We start from the raw sequence: 21,267 nt of genomic DNA on the forward strand, positions 1-21,267 counted from the left end.
AATCCCATAGGATTTATTCGCTCACTTTTCTTTTTTTACTGTATTTTTTTAATTGAAGTATAGTTGACAGACATTTCTTCATTCCTTTTCTTCTTTTTGTTGTTCCTCCAACTGGGTAATTTCAAGAAATCTGTCTTTGAGTTTACTGAGTTTTCTGCTTGGTCTAGTTTATCAAATTCTTCAGCTCAGTCATTGTATTCTTTAGCGCAAAGACTTGTGTTTGGTTCTTTCTTACGTTTTCTACCTCTTTGCTGAATTTCTCATTCTGTTCTTGTATTGTTATGCTAAGTGTATTAAATTCGTTTTCTGTGTTCTCTTGTGGTCCTCTGAGCATCTTTAGGACAATCATTTTGAATTTTTTGTCAGACAATTCTTGCATCTCCATTTCTTTGGGGTCAGTTGCTGGAAGTTTACTGTATTCTTTTGGTGGTGTCATATTTCCCTGATTCATTGTGATCATGTAGCCTTGCAAAGCTGTCTGTATACAGGAAGAAGCAGTCACCTCTTCCAGACTTTATGGGCTGCCTTCAGTACGGAAAGACCTTCACCTACAGGCGAGGGCCAACTGGAACATGCTGTGACCCTGGGTCTAGTGGTACCAGGCACCAAGTGCAGGGTTGTGAGACAACGCCAGGTCGGGGGTGGGGGCGGGGGGGCACGATGTCTCCTCAGCTCAGGTCACTGGGGTCCACAGCATCAACAACTGTGTGCCTTGGTAAGCACTGTGGGGGGGATTTGCAGTAGCTGCAAGGGCTGTTGTGATCCTCAGTGGTGCCTCCGGGTCCAGCAGCTAGGGACCAGGGCAGGCAGCAGTTGCTGATGGAGCTGGTGGTGTACACACTCACAGCTCTGGGGGGGCCAGCTGCAGGCGCCTGTGGAGTGGCAGGGGCTGGCTGCAGACACTCATATAGTTGGGGGGTGGGGGGCAGGGCCAGTCTCAAGGGTTAGGACTAACTGTGAGTGCACTGGCAGCTGCAGGGATCCTGGCTGTTGGTGTGCACTTCTGTGGCTGCAGTCTCTCTCCATGGGCACGTGCATGGCAGTGAAAGCCAGTGACAAGAGTCAGGACAAGGGTGTGCAGGTGCACAGCTTGGGGGCTAGCTGCAGATGAGCCCAGTGGTGCAGACCAGTGACAGGAGAAAGGGCCAAATCTGCCCGAGACACAGCTGTGGGGATCTTGGCTGTCTGTGTGTACTCTCATAGGTGCCAGATCTCACTACAGATGTGTACGTGGCAGTGGATGCCAGCGACAGAGGTCAGGCTAGTGGCATGCAGGTGCACAGCTGGAGGGGCTGTTGCAAGGGGTCAGACATGAGGAACAGACCAGCACCTTGCACTTGATCAGCCACTAAGGCCTGGGCTAGCTGCCAAGTGTGGATCTCAGGGTCTGGCAGGGGCGGCGGGGGGGGGGGGAGGGGTGTGGAGGAAAACAAAACCAATGAAATCTACAGGGGTTCTGTGGCAGCTGTGCTGGCTGTTGGTTTCTTCAGTAGTGAAAGTTACTGAGGCTTTCTGCAGAGCAGGTGGCTGGGAACCATGGTAACTCCCACTGCATGGCTGATGCTGGTAGCCACTGCCCTTCTTCCTTGTTCTAGCCACCTTTATCCATCTCAGCTTTGCTGGTCTCTGGGTGAGATGAAAGCAGTGCAGGTCCTTCATGCAGTGTCCCACAAGGCTGGGGAAGCTGCTCGCTCACCCCACTCGTCTTTTCCAAGAGAGGGGAACTCGTTCTAGCAGGGGATTTCCCTCTTGGCACTGAGCAGTGCTGGCCTGGAGGATGGGATGATGCAGGCAAAATGAAGCTATTCTCTTCCCTCTTTATGGAATTATTCTCAGGGTTTGATTTTTTTTTTTTCCCACTGTGCTGTTGAAGTTTCTTGGGTGGTTTCCTGAGCGCCCCCCCAGAGCTGTTTTTGTCCGTGGATAGCTATCCGTTGAGCTTTGTGAGGAGAGAGAGGCTGGTATCTCTTATTGCGCCATCTTGGTGACCCCCAGGACTCTGCTTTCTGAAATACAATGCAACTCTGCCTGCCTTCCTCAGACCACTTTGTGATGTGATGAGACCAAGCACTAGAGGGCACGAGCTCTGATTTCAATGCCCCCCCTCTTCTCTGACTTGACTTCCTCTTAGAAGTTGGGCAAATCACATACCTTCATTGGTTCCTAGGAGTTTTCTCTAAAATAGATATAATACCTAATAGAAAGGTGCTGAAGCAGGTGAATTCTTGAGGGTTTTTTCTTTTTAAATTTTAGGATCAGGTTTTATATAAAAATCCTCCAATAGCCCAAATCTTTCACAGTTCCTTTCCTACACCTCCATGGACTTTTACATATTCTATGCATTTTGTCTAACTAAAGTGGTAACTTAATAAAGACTGAGAAGGCAGCTACTGTAAAATATATTGGTGTGTTTTTAACACTGTGTTTTATGACTGATTATTCAATTCAATTCAGGAGTTTTCAGGACAAACAGAAAGGGAAAGTTAATAATATTTGGGAAAATAATTTTAAACAGTGAAACCAAAACAATCTCTGCTCAACGCACGTCTATTCCACCTAAGTATAGATAAAGCTGAAGCATTAAGAGAAGCTTAGAGAAAAAAGCAAAAATATCAGAAAACACAGAGGTTTGGTGTCAAAGACAACACCATCGATGATAAGTATATGTCATTAATTCTAAAAGCAATTCTCTGAAAAGTTTTGCATATTTAGTATTTCTCAATTTATTTGTCATTATCTGCTTATGAATCCCTTTGCAACTTATATTTTAAATTAAGAGTAGTTTGATATAATGAACAGTCTTTCAGAGGTTTGGTTAAGTTGTCATGGATTTCCCTGGAGTTCTAAAGTTTTCAAATACGTTTGTAGTCTATCAAGTTATACCAAGTTTATAAGGCATCCATCTGAAATGACATTTAAAAGTATGTCAACAGTAATCCTTTTTAAACCATGTTTGCTATAGAAACATGGACAAAGGAGAACTTGTGATAAATGTGCTAAAGTTAATATAAGTTTTCTTACCCAACTTTAAACAAAGTTCTTTTTTTCTTTCCAGACAATGTCTCTCAACAGTAATCAAAAAATATGACTCCCACCTGAAATACCTATTGAAAACCCAGGTATTAACGTTTGTTACTTCTTTAATTAATTCAATAAGATTTTATTAATTTTCTACTCTTTTTTCTAAAGCTTTGCAAGTTTCTGAAGATACAAAGATGAATAAAGCAGGGGGTCTAAACTTGAGTGACTTTCATTCTATCATGGCAAAACAGACAAGTAAACAGATGTGTGTAATAAAGTGTCATAGGTACTATGAAAGACCTGTGTGTATATGGGACACACCAAAGAAGGTTATCAATTTTACTTATTTGATCTGTGTGTTGGAAAATAACTAAGCCAGCCAGAGAAAGAGCGCGGTAAGGAAAGTGGGAAGTAGAGATAACTTTAAGCACACAACAACATGAACAGAGCAGGTAGCAAACAGCCTGGTGTGATTAGGAAACTGTATGTATTTGGAATGGCTACAATTAGGGCTCAAGGTGAGAGCCTGGAAAAAGAACAGATGAAACGGACAAGCAGGAACCAAGTTACGCAGGGTCATAAGGACATTTTATGGACAATTTAATAATTTTCTAATTTATCAGCTGATGACATAGAGCCATTATGCAGGGCAGTAGAATGGCAGATGGGTGACTATAGGACATTTCATTAACCCAAAGAAATGAGGAGGGCATGGACAAAAGCTCTGTTATAAGGAAGGACAGGAGGAGACAGATTCATAACAGGTGAAATTCTGTAATTTACATGATTTGGTGAAAAACTGTGAGCAATGAAAGAACACAGTGTTCAGAATACCTCCAGATTCCTGGCTGCTGTCTGACTGCATGGAGACAACAATTAACTAAAACAGTCAAGATAGGAGAAGCTAGCTTGGCAGGGAACAAAATGGATTCAGTCCAAGACTACTGAGACTTGGCCACCTATTGGGCATCCAAGTTGTAGTCACCATTAAGCAGATCATTTCTTATAGGTTGTTCTTCCAGGGAAGGATCAGTCTTCCACAGATAAAACTCTGTATGATTACAGAAAACGAGGTAAGAGAACGTATTGAAAACAAGACTCCTTTTTCCACTAAAAAAATGACTCTTGATATATATAAAAGGATACAGATCTTAATAACCACTCCTAATATTAAAAAACAGTAAAGTATTCTGAAAATAATAAATTATATTTCTTGATGTAGATACCAAACTCATATGTGACTTCCACATAAACATGTAAAGATATGGTGATGACAAATACACAGCTCATATTCCTTCCCAAATTGTAATCCTCTCACTCTGATTCCATTTTTCTTTCTTGAGCCTGGCCTGAATCTGGAAGTTTAAAATGTGGAATGTGAAAATTAAATTAAGTCTCATAAAAGTGTCATAATTACTACTTCTTTGTCATAGTCATTCTTTCTAGCATAGAATTTGAAATTTACCAGGTATCCAGGGCACATTAAGACTTCATTCCTAGATCATTTATGTCTCTTGACTAGACACAGATATACTTTTGAGGTTATCATAACTTTCTTATGGATGAATTTTAATTATCTAAATGTCTCAGTACTGCTCATGTATCATAGATATCTTTTTACAAACACACAAACACATGCACAAATTGTTGAGAATCTGTAACAGTTCTTAATTTCCAAATATAGAAGTTTGATCATACCACCTACATATGAAGCCTCCAATGTTTTCACTTTGAAAGAAACCATTTTTGAAAGAAACCAATTGTTCCAAAATGACTGAAAAGTTGGCAAAACATCAAAGAAATACTGTCTTTATATTATCGCTGGCAAATAGTTATCACCCACATCTGAATTATTTTATAAATAGGCCAGTGTCTGCAACTTTCCACATGAACTCCCCCCCAAACAATGAACTTTTTAAATGACATTCTTCCTACGAAGCATCAATAGCTAAATATCTAAGAAATGAGGACAGACTGTGATATTATCAATTCACAATTTTGTACTTTCCATTTGTTTGACAAGTGCATTAAGTAGCATTTCATCAGCCTTGAAAACAGTACCAATTTGAAGAATAATTTTTATATTTCTCAAACTTGGATTATTACACGATTTGAAAAAAAAAACAAGCAGGCTGAATAAATATGCCATGAATATTATTGAATCATATGGATAACTTAAATTTCCAAGTATTTTATTTCCTCAGCAATCGCTATTAACATATTTTAGACTTGACTTATTTCAGATTGGGCATCCTATTATGTTTGTTAAATGGCTGATTTTGTAAGTAATTTACATAGAGCCTTTCCCTTGGGCATTTTTTTTCCTCTCTTCTATTCTACTCATAATTAAGGAATGTCTTCTGTATTCATGCTATATTCTGATAAGAAAGAGAAAGAATTTTCCCCTAAGGTATTACTTAATGCTTACTTAGTACAAATTACTGAACTATTTACTCACTGGAATCAACAGAAATCAAAGTCAGAACGATGCTCTGAAATTGCTGATGATCTAGTTGGAAAGACAGCATATTCACATAATGCACACAGAGCAGTGTATGTATAGGACAAAGCAATGTAAAACCAGATTTCAATCTAGATGGAAGAATCAGCTTCTGATTCAAAGTTGCTTTTTCCTAGTAACCTCTAGTGCAGGAAGAATCAGCTTCTGATTCAAAGTTGCTTTTTCCTAGTAACCTCTAGTGCATTGTCTCCAAAATTTTATTTAAATGCCAAGTAGGACCTTTAGAGACAGTTAGCAATGCCTACCACTGATGACAAACCTACAATAGGATCTAGTAACTGATGAACTAATTGTAAACCAAATGGATCTGGACTGAGAAAAATCTATTCATGCTTCAAAATGTAGTTTGGCTTCATGAAACATCTGCCTGGTATGAAATGAGCTAAAAGCCTCCAAACCCTTTACCATCAAGCCCATGGCTCAGAGGATGTACCAACTAGTTAATCAGAAAAATATGGCATCTCTATTATTCAGGCATAACTAATTCAATAAGGAAGGCAGAATAATTCTTAACTCACACTTTCCTCTCCTCAAGACCAAAATCCAACAATATTTAGCCTCTAGAGAGAGACCAAAAATTCCATTTATAAGGAGAAAGAAACGGGGCACATAGGGATCTGATAATATATATTTACTTTTTTAGAACTGAAACTTTCTTAGTAACAAGCAGATCAATTGTTAGATTTTCAGAAGTTTCGATATCAAACATAATTTAATCAGAGTGGCAGTAAAAACAGAATTTAGGAGCAGAGATTCCAAAGTCAGGTAAACATATTTGCAAACGCTCTGCCACTAGGGAGGTTTTAATTCAGCCATCCTTGAGTTTATATTATTCATCACTAGAGTGAAGATAATAAAATAATGAGATGTTTTTTAAAATTAACTGAACAATAGATGTAATGTGCTTAATATTATATAGTGGCTGGAAGATAAAAAATGTTCAAGAAAAGATAAGTACAAGGGTTATTTTATTGCTATTAGAATTGTTATTTTTAACACTATTACTAAAGTAGAGGATTGTATAGGATCTAGAAGAAAAATGTCACAAAACTGATTTGCGTTCACAACAGAATATAAGAGGTGGGAAAGGAGTAAAAAAATCATAAGAAGAAAATAGGATGAAATGAATTGGTAACAAGGACCAGCTGAAAGGTCACAAAAGGAGAAGTCAAAGACACGAAGGAGAAAAAGTCAGGTTACAAGCGAAATAAAACACCTTTGCAGAACTAGAACCTACCTTAGCAGAAATAAAAGGTAGATTGAAACTACTAAAAGTCAAACCTATGTATAGAACACTGCCAGACATGAAGAAGAAGAAAACTGAAAGATCTTCAATAAGGAAGATAATCACTAAACAACATAATCTGCATTCCTAGTGAGATACAGAATTAAAGGTTTTTGTCAAAAGAATAACATGATTTGATGATTTAAGATTTGTGCAGTGAATTATATAATATACGAAGAACATAACACACACACATACACACACACCCATTAAAGAAGAAGAACTAAGCAGACAATCTTATTACACAATAAGTTTGGTACAAAATATTGCCAATATCATAGGATCTGCTTTTACACCACTTCATATCTCTTTTCTTCTACATAAGAGATATCCTTTGGTGAAAAGCCACGTTGTAGCTTTTCTTTACCATTTCAGCACCAAAGTATGCATCCATTATCAATACAGGCTCCTCAAAGATATTTCAGATTCAGTTTCATGCCACCACAATAAAGTAAATATGGCAATAGTGAGTCACGTGAACTATTTTGGTTTCCCAGTGCATATAAAAGTTATGTTTACACTATACTGTAGTCTATTAAGTGCGTAATAGCATTATGTCAAAAAACCCACAATGTACATACCTTAGTTAAAAAATAATTTATTGCTAAAAAAATGTCAACCATTGGGCTTCCCTGGTGGCGCAGTGGTTGAGAATCCGCCTGCCGATGCAGGGGATACGGGTTCGTGCCCCGGTACGGGAAGATCCCACATGCCGCGGAGCGGCTGGGCCCGTGAGCCATGGCCGCTGAGCCTGCGCGTCCGGAGCCTGTGCCCCGCAACGGGAGAGGCCACAACAGTGAGAGGCCCGCGTACCACAAAAAAAAAAAAAAAAAAAAAAGTCAACCATCATCTGAGCCTGCAGTGAGTTGTAATCTTTTTTGCTGATGGAGGATCCTGCCTTGATGTTGATGGCTGCTGACTGATCAGGGTCCTGGTTGCTGAAGGTTGGAGTGGCTGTGGCAGTTTCTTAAGACAACAATGAAGTTTGCCACATTAATTGACTCTTCCTTTCATGAACGATTTCTCTGTGGCATGCAATGCTGTTTGACAGCATTTTACCCACAGTAGTACTTCTTTCAAAATTGGAGTCAATTCCTCTCAAACCCTACCACTGCTTTATCGACTGAGTTTATTTAATATTCTAGATCCTTCATTGTCATTTCAACAATCTGCACAACATTTTCACCAGGAGTAGATTCCATCTCAAGAAACCACTTTCTTGGCTCATCCATAAGAAGCAACTCCTCATTTGTTCAGGTTTTATCATGAGATTGCAGCGATTTAATCCCACCTTCAGGCTCCACTTCTAATTCTAGTGCTCTGGCTGTTTCTATCACATCTGCCATTACTTCCTCCACTGAAGTCTTGAACTCCTCAAAGTCATCCACGAGGGTTGGAATCAACTTCTTGATTCCAACTCTTATGAATGTGGGAATCCTATGAATGTTGATATTTTGATCTTTTCTTTTGAGTCACAAATGTTCCTAAGGGCATCTAGAATGGTGAATCCTTTCCTGAATGTTTTCAATTGACCTTGCCCAGATCCATCAAAGGAATCACTATCTATGGCAACTATAGCTTACAGAATGCATTTCTTAAATAATAAGACTTAAAAGTCAAAATTACTCCTTGATCCATGGGCTGCAGAAAGGATGTTGTATAAGCAGATATGTAAACAACATTAATCTCACTGTACATCTTCATCAGAGCTCTTGCCCATACGCATAATATCAATATTTTGAAAGGAATCTCTTTTTCTGAGCAGTAGGTCTCAATGGTGGGCTTAAAGTATTCAGTAAACCATGTTGTAAATAGATATACTGTCATCCAAGCTTGTTTGTGCCATTTATAGAGCACAGGCAGAGTAGATTTTGCATAATTCCTAAGGGCCCTAGGATTTTCAGCATGGTAAATGAGCATTGGGTTCAACTTAAAGTCACCAACTACATTAGCCCCAAACAAGAGAGTCAGACTGTCCTTTGAAGCTTTGAAACCAGGCATTGACTTCTCCTCTTTAGCCATGAAAGTCCTATGTGGCTTCTTTTTCCAAGAGAAGGCTGTTTTGTCTACATACATTGAAAATCTGTTGTTTAGTGTAGCTACCTTCATTAATTATCTTAACTAGATCTTCTGGATACCTTGCTGCAGCTTCTACATCAGCAATGCTGCTTCATCTTGCACCTTTATATTATAGAGACAAGTGCTTTCCTTAAACCTCAAGAACCAAGCTCTGCTAGCTTCAAACTATTTTTCTGAAACTTCCTCACCTCTCTTAGCCTTCTTAGAATTGAAGAGTTAGGGCCTTGTTCTGGATTAAGCTTTGGCTTAAGGGAATGCTGTGGCTGGTTTGATCTTCTATCCAGACCACTGCAACTTTCTTCATATCAGCAATAAGGCTGTTTCTATTTCTTATCATCCCTATGTTCACTGGAGTAGCACTTTTAATTTCCTTCAAGAACTTTTCCCTTGCATTTACAACTTGGCTGTTTGGTGCAAGAGACCTAGCTTCTGGCGTGTCTCTGCTTTCGACATGCTTAATGTCAAATGATATCCTCACTAAGCATAATCATTTCTAGCTTTTGATTTAAAGTGGGAGATATGCAACTCTCCCTTTCAGGTGAACACTTAGAGGCTATTACAGGGTTATTAATTGGCCTAATTTCAAAATTTTTGTGTCTCAGGGAAGAGTGTGGCCCAAGGAGAGGGAGACAGATGGGGTAACAGCCAGTAAGCAGAGCAGGCAAAACAATATTTATAGATTAAATTTGCCACCTTATATGGGTGAGGTTCATGGTGCCCCAAAACAATTACAATAGTAACATCAAAGAATACTGATCACAGATCACCATAACAAATACAACAATAATGAAAAGTTTGAAATATTGCAAGAATTACCAAAATGTGACACAGGGACATGAAGTGAGCAAATGCTGTTGGAAAAATGGCACCAATAGACTTGCTCAATGCAGGGTTGCCACAAACTTTTCATTTGTAAAAACTGCAATATCTGCAAAGTGCAATAAAGTGAAACATAATAAAATGAGGTATGCCTGTTTAAAGGTTTAGGTTTCTTTTTTAATGTACCTAAATGGAATCAAACTATGTGTACTTTTTGTGCCCCGTATTTTTCACTCAATATTGTTTTTGTGATCTATCCACATTATTCTATATATGCTTTTGAATTATTTTCATTGCTGTACATTACTCAATTAGATTAGCAAACTTCAACTTATCTATTCTACTGTTGATGTACATTCAAGCTAATCTCAGGGGGTTTTCTAGGGTACATAACTAGGGCCATAGACTTACAAGGTAATACCAAACACTTCGTTTGGTCATACACATTTCACAATATATAAGAGTTCCCATTGCTTTATTTTCTCACCAATGTGTGGTATAGTCCAACTTTTAAAAATTTTGCTTACATGAGGTATATGTAATGAGATATTATTTCAGTTTTAATTTTTATTTTGCTGACTACTAATGCCTTCATAATTCTTTACTCTTTTTAAACATAACATCAAACTGTTTACTTTCTATCTTACTTTCATTATGATGTCACATTTATTAAATCAACTTTCTTGAAGTTTAATTTACATATATAAATTAAAATACACTCATGTAAACTGTACACTTTGACTAGTTTTGAAAATGTATATACCTATATAACAACCATGAAAAACAAGATATAAAACATTTGTTACAAAAAAAGTGCCCCAGTACTTACCTGCAGTAAAAACCCTGCCATCCTAGACATAATGGAACTAAAGATTTACTTTCTCTCAATATGTATCTCTTTTACCTGATCTCCAGTAGAATTTTACTAGAAGTGGCAAGTGGTAAGAGCAGAATCCTTGCCTTCTTGTTAAACTTAGAGAGAAAGTTAGTCTTTCACCACTGAGTATGATGTTATTTGGAAGTTACATGGTTATGGCATGAAGTTAGTTGCTCCTTGCTAGGTTGAAGAAGTTTCCTTCTATTCCTAATTAGCTAAGAGTTTATACCATAACTGGGTGATGATTTTTATCGAATGCTTTTTCTGTATCTATACAGATGGGCATATGATTTTTTTCACTTATTCTTCTCAAATTTTAAAAATATCCTTGCATTACTGGGATAAACCACACTTTGAACCAACTTAGAACACTTTCTACATATTTCTGGCTTCAATTAGCTAATATTTTGTTAAGGATATTTGCATCTGTATTTCTGAGAGACATCAGTCTATACTTTTCTTATAATGTTGTGGCTTGATTTTAACATTGGAGTAATGCTGGCTTTATAAATTAAGTTGAGAAATATACCCTCTGACTCTGACTGTATTCTGAAATAATTTGAGTAGATTTGGTTTTATTTCTTCCTTAAATATTTGATAAAAATCACCAATGAAACCATCTGTTTGGAGTTGTCCTTATAAGAAGGATTTTATTATAATTTCAATTTCTTTGACATAGAATGATTCAAATTTTAAAGCCATAAATTTGCCTCTAAATTTTAGTGGCATCCCACAAATTCTGATATTTTGGCCTTCATCTCTTTAAATATCTCTCTGCCCCATTCTTATCTTTCCAGAACTCCAAATGCATGTATGACTCTGACAAGTATTAGATGGTATGTTCTGGTTTTTATTCCCACTCTTTTTCCCCTTTGGTTTTGGTTAGGATCATTTCTCTTGACCTATCTTCAATTTCAATGATACTTTCCTTAGCTGTGTTCAATCTGCTGATGAGTTCATTGAAAGAATTCCCCATCTCTAATACCAAATATATTTTTATATTTCTATTATTTCCATTTGACTCATATATAGTTTCCATATCTCTGCTGAAATTCCCCACGTTTATGCATGTTGTCCACATTTTCCACTAGATCCTGTTAACATGCTAATCGTAGTTATTAAAAGTCCTTGTCTGATTGTTCTAACGTCTGGGTTATATATTCTGTTATGCTTTTATTATGTAAAGTCGATAAATCTAATCAAGATTTGAGCTTTGTGTTTTGTTGTTGCTATCATTATCATCAGGGCACATCAGGCTTCAAACTCCTCCAGTGATCAGTTACTATTACCTGTATTTATATAGGGGGCCTGCAGTACTAGCGTCTTTTTCTCTGTTCCTGCTTCACCCTCAGCTTTCAACAGTCCTTGATTGCCTATGCCACAGAGAAGATCTCTCGCAATACTTTTTTGTCTCTCCCCTAGCAGTGCTTTGCTCTTGTCTATTATTCAAAATAGACTCATTTTTGTAGTAGGGTAAAGGGAATTCTGTGGTAATGATCTACCACAGCCTCAGGCAGACTGTTTTTGAGCCTCAAGATTGGAACTTTCTTAGCATTTCTGCCTCAAGATTGGAACTTTCTGGCAGCCAAACTGTACCTTTTATCTGCACTTAGTCTTGTACAGGAGAGAGTTTTCTGCCCCTCTTCCGTGGTTTCTGACTGCTGATTGGTATCCATGTAGGATCCTGGACTCAAGACAGGTCTCCTGCCCCTACCCCAGGAGCAAAAGGTTTTTGCTTCCACCATTCTCTCATCAGCAAAGATCTTAACCCATGTCCTACCTCTCCCCCAGAAAGGTTTTGCTTTTTCTCCCCTGCTCAAAAAGCAAGAGATTTTTGCCTGGGGTCAGGGTCAGAGAGGATTTCTATCTCTTCTAGTATCATCATTTTTTCTAATATCATAAACCAGGAACTTAGAGCTTTTGCTTCTTATGAGAGAAAGATCTACAGAATTAGATCTTTCATACCTCTCTCCCAGAAAGCTGATCACCTCCTACATACTGCACTGCTGAATGGACCTTCAGCTTCCTGCACTGTCTTCATTATTTCCCCTGAACAACTGGTAGGTGTCCAGAAAAGAACTTACAAAAGATTGTTAACTCACCTTGTGTCTTGGACTCCCAGATATTCCAAACTGACGTGCTAACTCTAGTCTTCAAGAATTTTTAAAATTTTGGCTGATTTATTCTTACTCTCATATATGCTGGCCGCCTAGTTTTCCGGTGCTCTACCGAAGGTCAAATGTGTGCTCCATCTCCCCTTACCACTCTTTGGAATTCAGTATACTTGGTCACCTTTTGACCTCTAGTGGGGTCAGCAAAAATTACGATTTTTGTATATTATCTGCCTTTTTTCATTGTTACAGTGGCTCCAAAGTTCTACATTTTAAGCTGAAATGAAAATCCAAAGACTATTCTTCTTTAAGGAGCAGTTTGTAATAGCACTATTGAACCTAGAATAAAAATAATTCTAAATTCTCAATTTGTCTCTAAATTCATTAACTGAAGTTGATAATTTTCAGTATGTAAACAGAAAAAGAAATTCATTAAGATTTATATAAAACTTGGAAAATGGCAAGCTGTTACGTGGCTGTTTTCAACACATATTACTTTGGTCTCCATCACACCTAAATGAAGGGAATGGGGTAGCAGGGGAACCTTATGCTCTTTTGTTTGGTTTTGTTTTCCAGAAAGATGCAGATAAGAAAAGTTTGTTACCAATCTTCACCAATGTTCAAAATATTTTAAAAATATGCTTAATATCTGAAGTATTAGAATGCTGCTCCTTCAGACTCTATGACACGTCAAATATTTCTAAGATAAGCCTGGAATATAGCACATAAAATAACATCACAGCATTATTATTAGTTTTCATTAACCCACAGTTAGAAAGAATTTAGAGGTAGTCTAGAACTCCTATTTAATGCAAAAATTTCCTCTAAACATTCCTGATTGCTTGCATACTTATAATGTGGAAGAACTCTCTACGCACAGGGCAGCCTACTCAATTTTTGGAAGAAATAATTTTTACAAAAATTATTGAGCCAAAATGAATGTCTCTAAATTTGCAACCATTTTTTCTAATTTATCATTCCAGAGCTACTTAGAATAAATCTAATCCCCTTTTCAGCTGAAAGATCATCATAAACTTGAAAGTGATTATGTTTCCTTTTTCTTCTTTTTTTCCAAACTGAAATTTCCTAGTACCATCAACTATCTTTCCTTTATGCCTGTTAAACTGTAGTTTTATGGCTTATGCCTCAGTACTGTGTGCTCCAACTGGGCCCATACTCCTCCTCCATCATCTAAATATTAAATGTTCTGAACTGTTATATACCCAGGTTTCCATTTTTCTTTCCTCTATCTATATTCTCCTTCTGGACAATCAAATCCAATTTCTTAGCCAGGTATCACCTCTATGAAAATAATTCCCAAATCTAGCTTTGATATCTCTTGAAATCAGGCACTAATCCTGTGTTTTGTGTCTGTAGAATATCTCATATGATGGATCAGCCATCCTGGGATTTGTAAACTTTAGGCTGATTATTCCCCACCAAACATGATGTATGTGTATGTGTGGGTGGGAGTGTGCACACATGTATGTATATTTGGGCGGGAAACCTCATGGTTTGGGGTCAGAAAAGTTCTGCATTTGCTTTTGCCTGAGTCCAAAATAGTAACAACACTCTGGCACTATTTCTAGCATAACTTCCTGCTAAGGGTAGTGTAAATTAATACTCCACAACTACACATAACATGATTTCTCAGGTAATCATTTTCCTCATTCAAAGCCCCAGGGTAGAGAGAGGATCCCTCAAAAGTTCTCTTTATCAGTAGGCTTTGTTTTTCTTCTCCCACCTTTTGCAGGTGACAATCTATCCAGTGTCAGGGGTTTATTCAGGGATCTCAGCTCCAGGTCTGCCCCTTCCCTACCTCAACCAATTGGTTTAGGTCTAAAATTTCAGCACTTTTCCCATGGTAAGCAGTAAACACCAATCTCTAAGCCCGCTGACATTTTCTTCAGACCACTGACATATCAATGTTGAAGCTACTGCTCAGGCTTTAAGCTCCCTCCTTAAATTTCTGTCAGCCAGAGATTTATCCTATCTTTGTTTTGGGCTCAAGTTTGGATTTACATTTTTTTCTGTGGTTCAGCTAATGTTTATGTGAGCACACACTGTGCGTGTGTGTATGTGTGTGTGTAGGTGTCTATGTTTTCTCAGTCCAACAATTGCTAGAGCTAGAACCCCACTGCATTTCGGATGAAGGCTGAGTCTACTTGATTATCCCATTGGCAACTCAAGCTCTGTGTATCAAAAACTACACGCATCACAATTCCACCAAAACTCTTCCCATTTTGCCTGTGTTTCCCGCCATAATTAATGGCACTCTGTCTTTTGGTTTTCAGAGTGTGAAGTTTTGGAATCATCTTAAACCAGTCTTCCTGTAGGTGCTCAATCCTTAATCACCAAGTTAATTCTACAACTGCAATATTTCACTTAACGTAATCTAGCAAACTCAGTGACTCAAAAATGAAGTAAATATTTATCTTTCAGAATTTTTATGTAGACCAAATGAGATAAAGAGATCAGATAAGAAGCACTGCAAGACTGCAGTAAGAGATGCAGCAAATTAGCTGAGTGACCCAAGTCAACCCAGCATTTGTACTTTAGTAATATTTTATGGATTCCTATAAATTCACATATATCACATATCTACTAAGAATGTACGAATGCAAACTAAACTCAGCACCTAATACATACCTCTCTCATAGTTTTAATGATTTTAAAATTTTCATCTTATTTGTTATCTGGGCAAGTACAGTGTCTGATTTCTCTTATAAACTGAAAAGTCTGTGTGAATGGATAAAAAGGAATTAATTAAAAATGAATTAACTAAAATTTAGCCCTTATTCTCTGCCAGGCACCTTTTCTATTTTACCTTACTTAATTTTACAACAAACCAAAAATCAATTATTATTGTTCCAATTTTACAGAAGAGGGAATTCAGGCCTATGGAAGTTAAATAATTTGATAATGGTCCTAGGTAGAAATGGGGCAGAATCAGGATTTTATCACACATAACCTTATTGCGGAGCTGGAAACAGAGTTTCCTATGCTGCTGTGAATGAGTATGTTAACATATTAATTGGGTTGCTCTCTTTGGGGAAAGCCCTATTTGTTAATAGTTCAGTCTCAAATGTGGTATTCAACACTAAACTCCAGTTCAGATTATACACATGTGCTGAGCTCTAACTTTCTGGTTATGAAGAGTACACGTCTTCTAATTTAATTTAATAATAAAGTAGCTCTTCTGGCAGCCATGTCACAATGTTGACTCACTGAATTCACACATAAATAAAACAATTGAGTTTTTTCCACATGAATTACTCATAAATTTTTCTTCCCATGTTATAACTGAGCAGTTGTATTTTCTTAATCTGTGAAAGATTTAAAATGAAACCCAATTAAGTTAATTTCTTTTTACTTTTAGCTCATTAATCAAGTCTGTTGACAATTCTGGAGTCCTGATTGTGTCTTTCAAAGTATTAGCCATTTTTTGTAGGTTTTCTCATCAGTTTTCAGTGTTTGTAAAATCTTATAAAAGGTACTGACAACATATTTAAAAGTTTTGTTTTTCCACAAAAGACACAAAATGATGTTCCTTAAATATAATACCTGTTTTCTGTCTTTATATTGATAATGTTTTACTAAGAAAATGATCTAGAATAAGTAGAGTTAAATTCCTTTTATGTTATGAATTCATATCTTTGTGTAAAAAAAAGGAAAAATATTTTTCCACCTCTTTTGAAATAAACTCCATTTTGAAATCCTCCATTGGAATGACTGTGATTCTGGAATTGATAGAGCTGATGTGTTTTGAAAGGCCAACATTATTAATGATACAGATAAAATACATTAAAATATTATAGAGTGAAAGGTGATTAGCACAGGATTAAAGAAGAAAGGATACTTCTCAACATAGTTACTGGTAAAACACAAAAAAAGAATAAGGACAAAAGAGGGCATTTTTTAAAATGAAAGCTAATTTAAGAACATGTGAAAGCTGAGAAATAAAAAATAAAACAATGAAAAGCTCTTAGAACTGTGACCACAAAATCTGTGTATAACTATATTAAGCAAAGCCAGAATTTTGATTTCAAGAATAGCTGGTCATTACTGTAGACCGTACTTGTCTTCAGTGATTTTTTTGAAACATCAGTTGCTTAAAAGACAATACAATCGAATGATTACCAAACACCCCAACACCAAACTTCATTGTCCCAAATTTGTTCTGAACTCGGATTTTTAGTAATTTTGCCCTCCTGTACACTGCTTACAAACACAGATGCATTCTGAAACTCTACATCGGTCTGCCATCAGTTGCTTTCAAAGTATTTTGCAGGAGCCACAGACTTTCAATCTCTCTCTCTATCTCCCTCTCCCTCCCATTTTATATCAGATAATGTTAAATTAGAGTTGATATATATAAAATACTAATAGTCCTACTTTCCAGCATTTACTTAATGCAAATTATGGCTTAGGCCACAGGATAACCAGTCTTGAGAACAGTTTACATGGAAACAACCACATTGTATTCCATTTCCTCTTCCTGGAAAGAGAGGTAGTTTAAAGATAAATTAGTGTCCCCTTAATTGCAATAAATTGTAAGATGTCAATCTTTTCATCTACAGCAAAATGTGGATAATATTATTGAAGATGTTAAAAATATATGCATTATTCTGGGATGTGTGGAGACCAAACAAATTACAGATGCTGTAAATGAACTAAATCTTATTCTTCAGAGAAAAGCAGAGGTAAATATACTCATTTATTACACAGTAATTATTTTAAACCTAAGTTCAGTAATTAATTAAGGAGAGTGAAAGACTTGTGACTAACTAGCATATATGTGGTGTGTGCGTGTGTGGGGGTACATGTACATTTCAATCATTTGTGGGTAATGGAAACTTAATTCTATTATACCAAAAGGACTTAATTAAATTAAAAGGAAATTTCTTATACCTTTGAAGTGTAACTACAATATAACCTTCAAGTGAGACTGAAATCAACTCTACAATCCTACCTAGATGAATATGCTTATATAATAATATTCACAGGCAAGTGTTTGTATAGTCTATTAATGGCTCTCAGGCACACCAGAGTATGCAGATGTAAGCACCCATGCTTGCATGGACAAGCACATATGCAGGAAAGAAGAGATCAGTTCATGTGGTATTTTTTGCTGAATCTTCAAGGCACACTGCTTCTATGATCTCACATTCTGTGATGATTTCCTGGTTTTTCAGTTTAAAAAATGAGTATTCTGTGATTGTTTTTTTAAATCTCAGAAATATGATGTAGATTACGTGTGTTTATTGCCCAAGAAAAAGACTAGGACATCTGGTTACAACAAATCATTCAATCTTGTTATTAGTTTAGCATGTGATAAAGCCAAAAGATATGATGCTGCTGATAATAATAACTAATACTTGATAGTGCATTGCAATAATAGTTTCATTTACGTATTATTTCATTTCACTTAATTTTTATTTTATTTCAATTCATCCTCACAGCAATACCTTGAAGTTGGTATTTTAAAGTTCATTTTAGTATTAAAATCTGATGCTTAGAGTGCTTGTGTACAGAGGATTAATAAGTAGCAAAACAGATTTGAATCCAGGCCTCTATACACACTCCAGTACATATGAAACTTCATGAGACAGTGATCGCATTCATTCCTTATCTGGATGGATAGGAACAGCAGAGATTATATTACCTTGAATGTGCCAGCCTTGAAAATTCAAAAAGAAGATTTAGAAAGTAGACAATTATACTAATATATACAAATTGCCATGCTTATTTTTTCAAATAGGTGACTGATAAAAATCAGTAATTTCTTAATGTTGGACTTCCTATGTCTTATTATAATTAGAATTGTGGGTTTTTGCGATTAGATGTAATAATGAATATAGAAATTTAAATACCTTATTTGCATTACATGAACAGTGATAGTGATAACTAAGGAGAAATAGAGTTATACCACCAAAAGATTTTCCAACACTTGAAGTTAAGCCAGGATACCAAGGTAGTGAGAATTAACTTTCAAAAAGACATTCGTTTCTCTTAGATTATCACATTTTGGAGATATTACAAATACCTAGAGCTGATAATAAAACACAAAGAGCATAGGGTCACACAAAGATGATTTGAATTCAAGATCTACAACTTTCTAGATGAATATCCTTTGGAAAATTAATTCATTTCTCTAAGTTTCAGTTTTCATCATCTCTAAAACAAAAAAGAAAACAGAATTTGAAGGGTTCTTGTGAATATTAGAAATAACGTTAATAAAGGGGCCAGATGATAGTGCATCTTGAATGAGAATCATTATTATTACTGGAAGTTGTAGGGATGATGCTGGTGGTAGTTTTTTAGACTCTTCCTCATGAGGACAAGATGAAAGTTTTAATTCACACAAGCACCACTTAGGACCCTCTTATCTCAGGGCCATTGGTTACAGCCAGCTTCACAACAAATATGAGCCTTTGCTAGAGTAGGAGACCAGATGTATGAATGTGGACACATGTCTTTCCATCTGTTAAGACCACTTGGTTGTTCTTCGATTTTTATGTCCTGCTCTTGGTGAATCAGTAGAAACAAACTGATCAGAGAAGGAGGAAAATCTAATTTTAGGATGAAGCACTTCAAATGCTGTTATACTAGTACTAGCTATAAAAAGCTTTACCTTTAAACATTCATTTTCTGAAACTCCCTAAAAGAATGAAAATGACAATTTTCTCAGAAATATCAAACTTTCAATATATCTGAAGCCAAATGAATCCTTCAAGGAGAAACTAAGTATTGATATTTCCTAGGAAAGCTATGAACAATAATAATTACCAAGAGAAGCTCATATTCACATTTCTTATATACTTATGAGCAGTAAATTGTATGTGATTATTCATGCATAGAAATGAAGAAAAAAGTTGACAATTAAGAGTTTTTTTCCATATATGTCAATGGCCAAAGTAAATAGTTCAATATCTCCAAATAAATGTCTACTCCAGATTCTACTTACTTTGAGGACACTTTAAAAGTTCATATATCTCACATCATTCAGATTTGTTCTCCATCCATTTTTCCATCCTATCTTAACTATAGGCCCACCTATATAAGAAAACTGGCACGAATAATTAGTACCTTTAATAGAATTCGTGCATTAACCAACTACGGCTAATAATGCCACAGTAGTTCAATCTATCCACCCACCATAAACCTAAGATTAAAGAAATACTGAGAAATATGTCTTCTGCCAACAGACTCAAAATTAAAAGCTTTCCTTTTTTCTTGGCTGCATTTTTTGGTCAACTAGCAAGAGACTATTTCCTGCAATACACGGAAGTAATTAAGTATTCATTAAATGTAAGTTTTGGCAAAATGAAAAATTGTATCACAAATGCAGTTGTACTCCGTCTACTGCATGCTCCCACTCAGCACTGTAAACAATTTTCTATCCTTCAGAATTATATTCCAGAAGCTCACATATTTCCATTAAATACACAATAAATGAACTACAAAATACAAGCTTACATTTCTGAATAAAGTGAATTCTAGTTAAGTCATGCTGACATGTTTAATAGTCTCACCCACATGGCTGGGGTAAAGATCTTATGTGTAGTTGTTAAGCCCAGTGGTTGAAACTATGCTCAGATGAACTATTTTACCTAAGAGAAATGCTTCTGAAAAGGTTCATGTGAATGATGCTTTTAAGTGAAAAGTTGTATATAAATTTAATTACATTCTAAACACTATAGAAGTGTTTTCTCTCTAAAAGGAATACTGTAGCAAGTTCTTTGTTACAGGAAAATGATTATTCCCTAGTTTATTTGTTTGAAAATCCAGCTTTTCATTAATTGGATTTCTTTAAAAGCGAACTTATCAAAGCAAAATATTAAAAAAATTTAGTGTCAATTAAAATGGATCTTATTAGAAAACTGAATTTGCTTTTGGACTGAAACGTCATTTCTAATGAACCTGTGAATCACCTACCTTATATGGTTTTCATGATAATAAAGTTATAACCAGTAAATCCTAAACCACTAAAGTAATTCCAGGCCTACAATAGAGATAAACATAAACAAACAAGCAAACAAATAAAACCACCAAGCTCAAGCTAATGTATATGAACTTAAGTGGCAACAAAAATTTCAGACAGTATTTTTTTTTAAATTCAGGATATGATCTCAAGTGTTTGACTATCATTTTTTTTAATCCTAAAAAATAAAGGAAACTATATAGTGAATCTGTATGATTTTGCACCCTTCCATCCAGCCTTCTTTCTGTGCTGCCCAAAGCTTGTATCTGAAGTGACAGCTAATATAAGAACTAGACACACTAAACAAAGAGAATTACAAATCTTTTATATTAAAAGTTTAGTCACTTTTGTGGAAGGGGGATTGAGTTTAGGCTATATCTGTAGAACTGTTCTAATAATATTAAAAAAAGGCTGAGCTTATGCTAAAGATTTTTTTTTTTTTCTGAATCAAATAACCTAGACTGCTGATTACAACAGTCAGAAGGCTTTTCTTTCATTTTACAATTTAGATTTCCTCTGTTTAGTAAGCAACATTGATATATGACACCAAGAAATACATTTTCTTTTTAT

At 36.1% G+C, this 21,267-nt stretch overlaps 1 protein-coding gene across 3 annotated transcripts in view; it reads left to right on the forward strand.

The window, feature by feature from the left end:
- Positions 1 to 21,267, forward strand: part of PIK3C2G (phosphatidylinositol-4-phosphate 3-kinase catalytic subunit type 2 gamma) — a 342,287-nt gene that overhangs the window by 41,016 nt on the left and 280,004 nt on the right. For all 3 annotated transcript variants that reach the window (XM_059082718.1, XM_059082719.1, XM_059082720.2), the window contains exons 7-8: positions 3,056 to 3,119; positions 17,294 to 17,416. In XM_059082718.1, the coding sequence (XP_058938701.1) occupies positions 3,056 to 3,119; positions 17,294 to 17,416 (187 nt within the window). The remainder of the gene's footprint in view (positions 1 to 3,055; positions 3,120 to 17,293; positions 17,417 to 21,267) is intronic.

The sequence above is a fragment of the Kogia breviceps genome, chromosome 12, assembly GCF_026419965.1.
Source record: "Kogia breviceps isolate mKogBre1 chromosome 12, mKogBre1 haplotype 1, whole genome shotgun sequence".
Lineage (NCBI taxonomy): Eukaryota > Metazoa > Chordata > Mammalia > Artiodactyla > Physeteridae > Kogia > Kogia breviceps.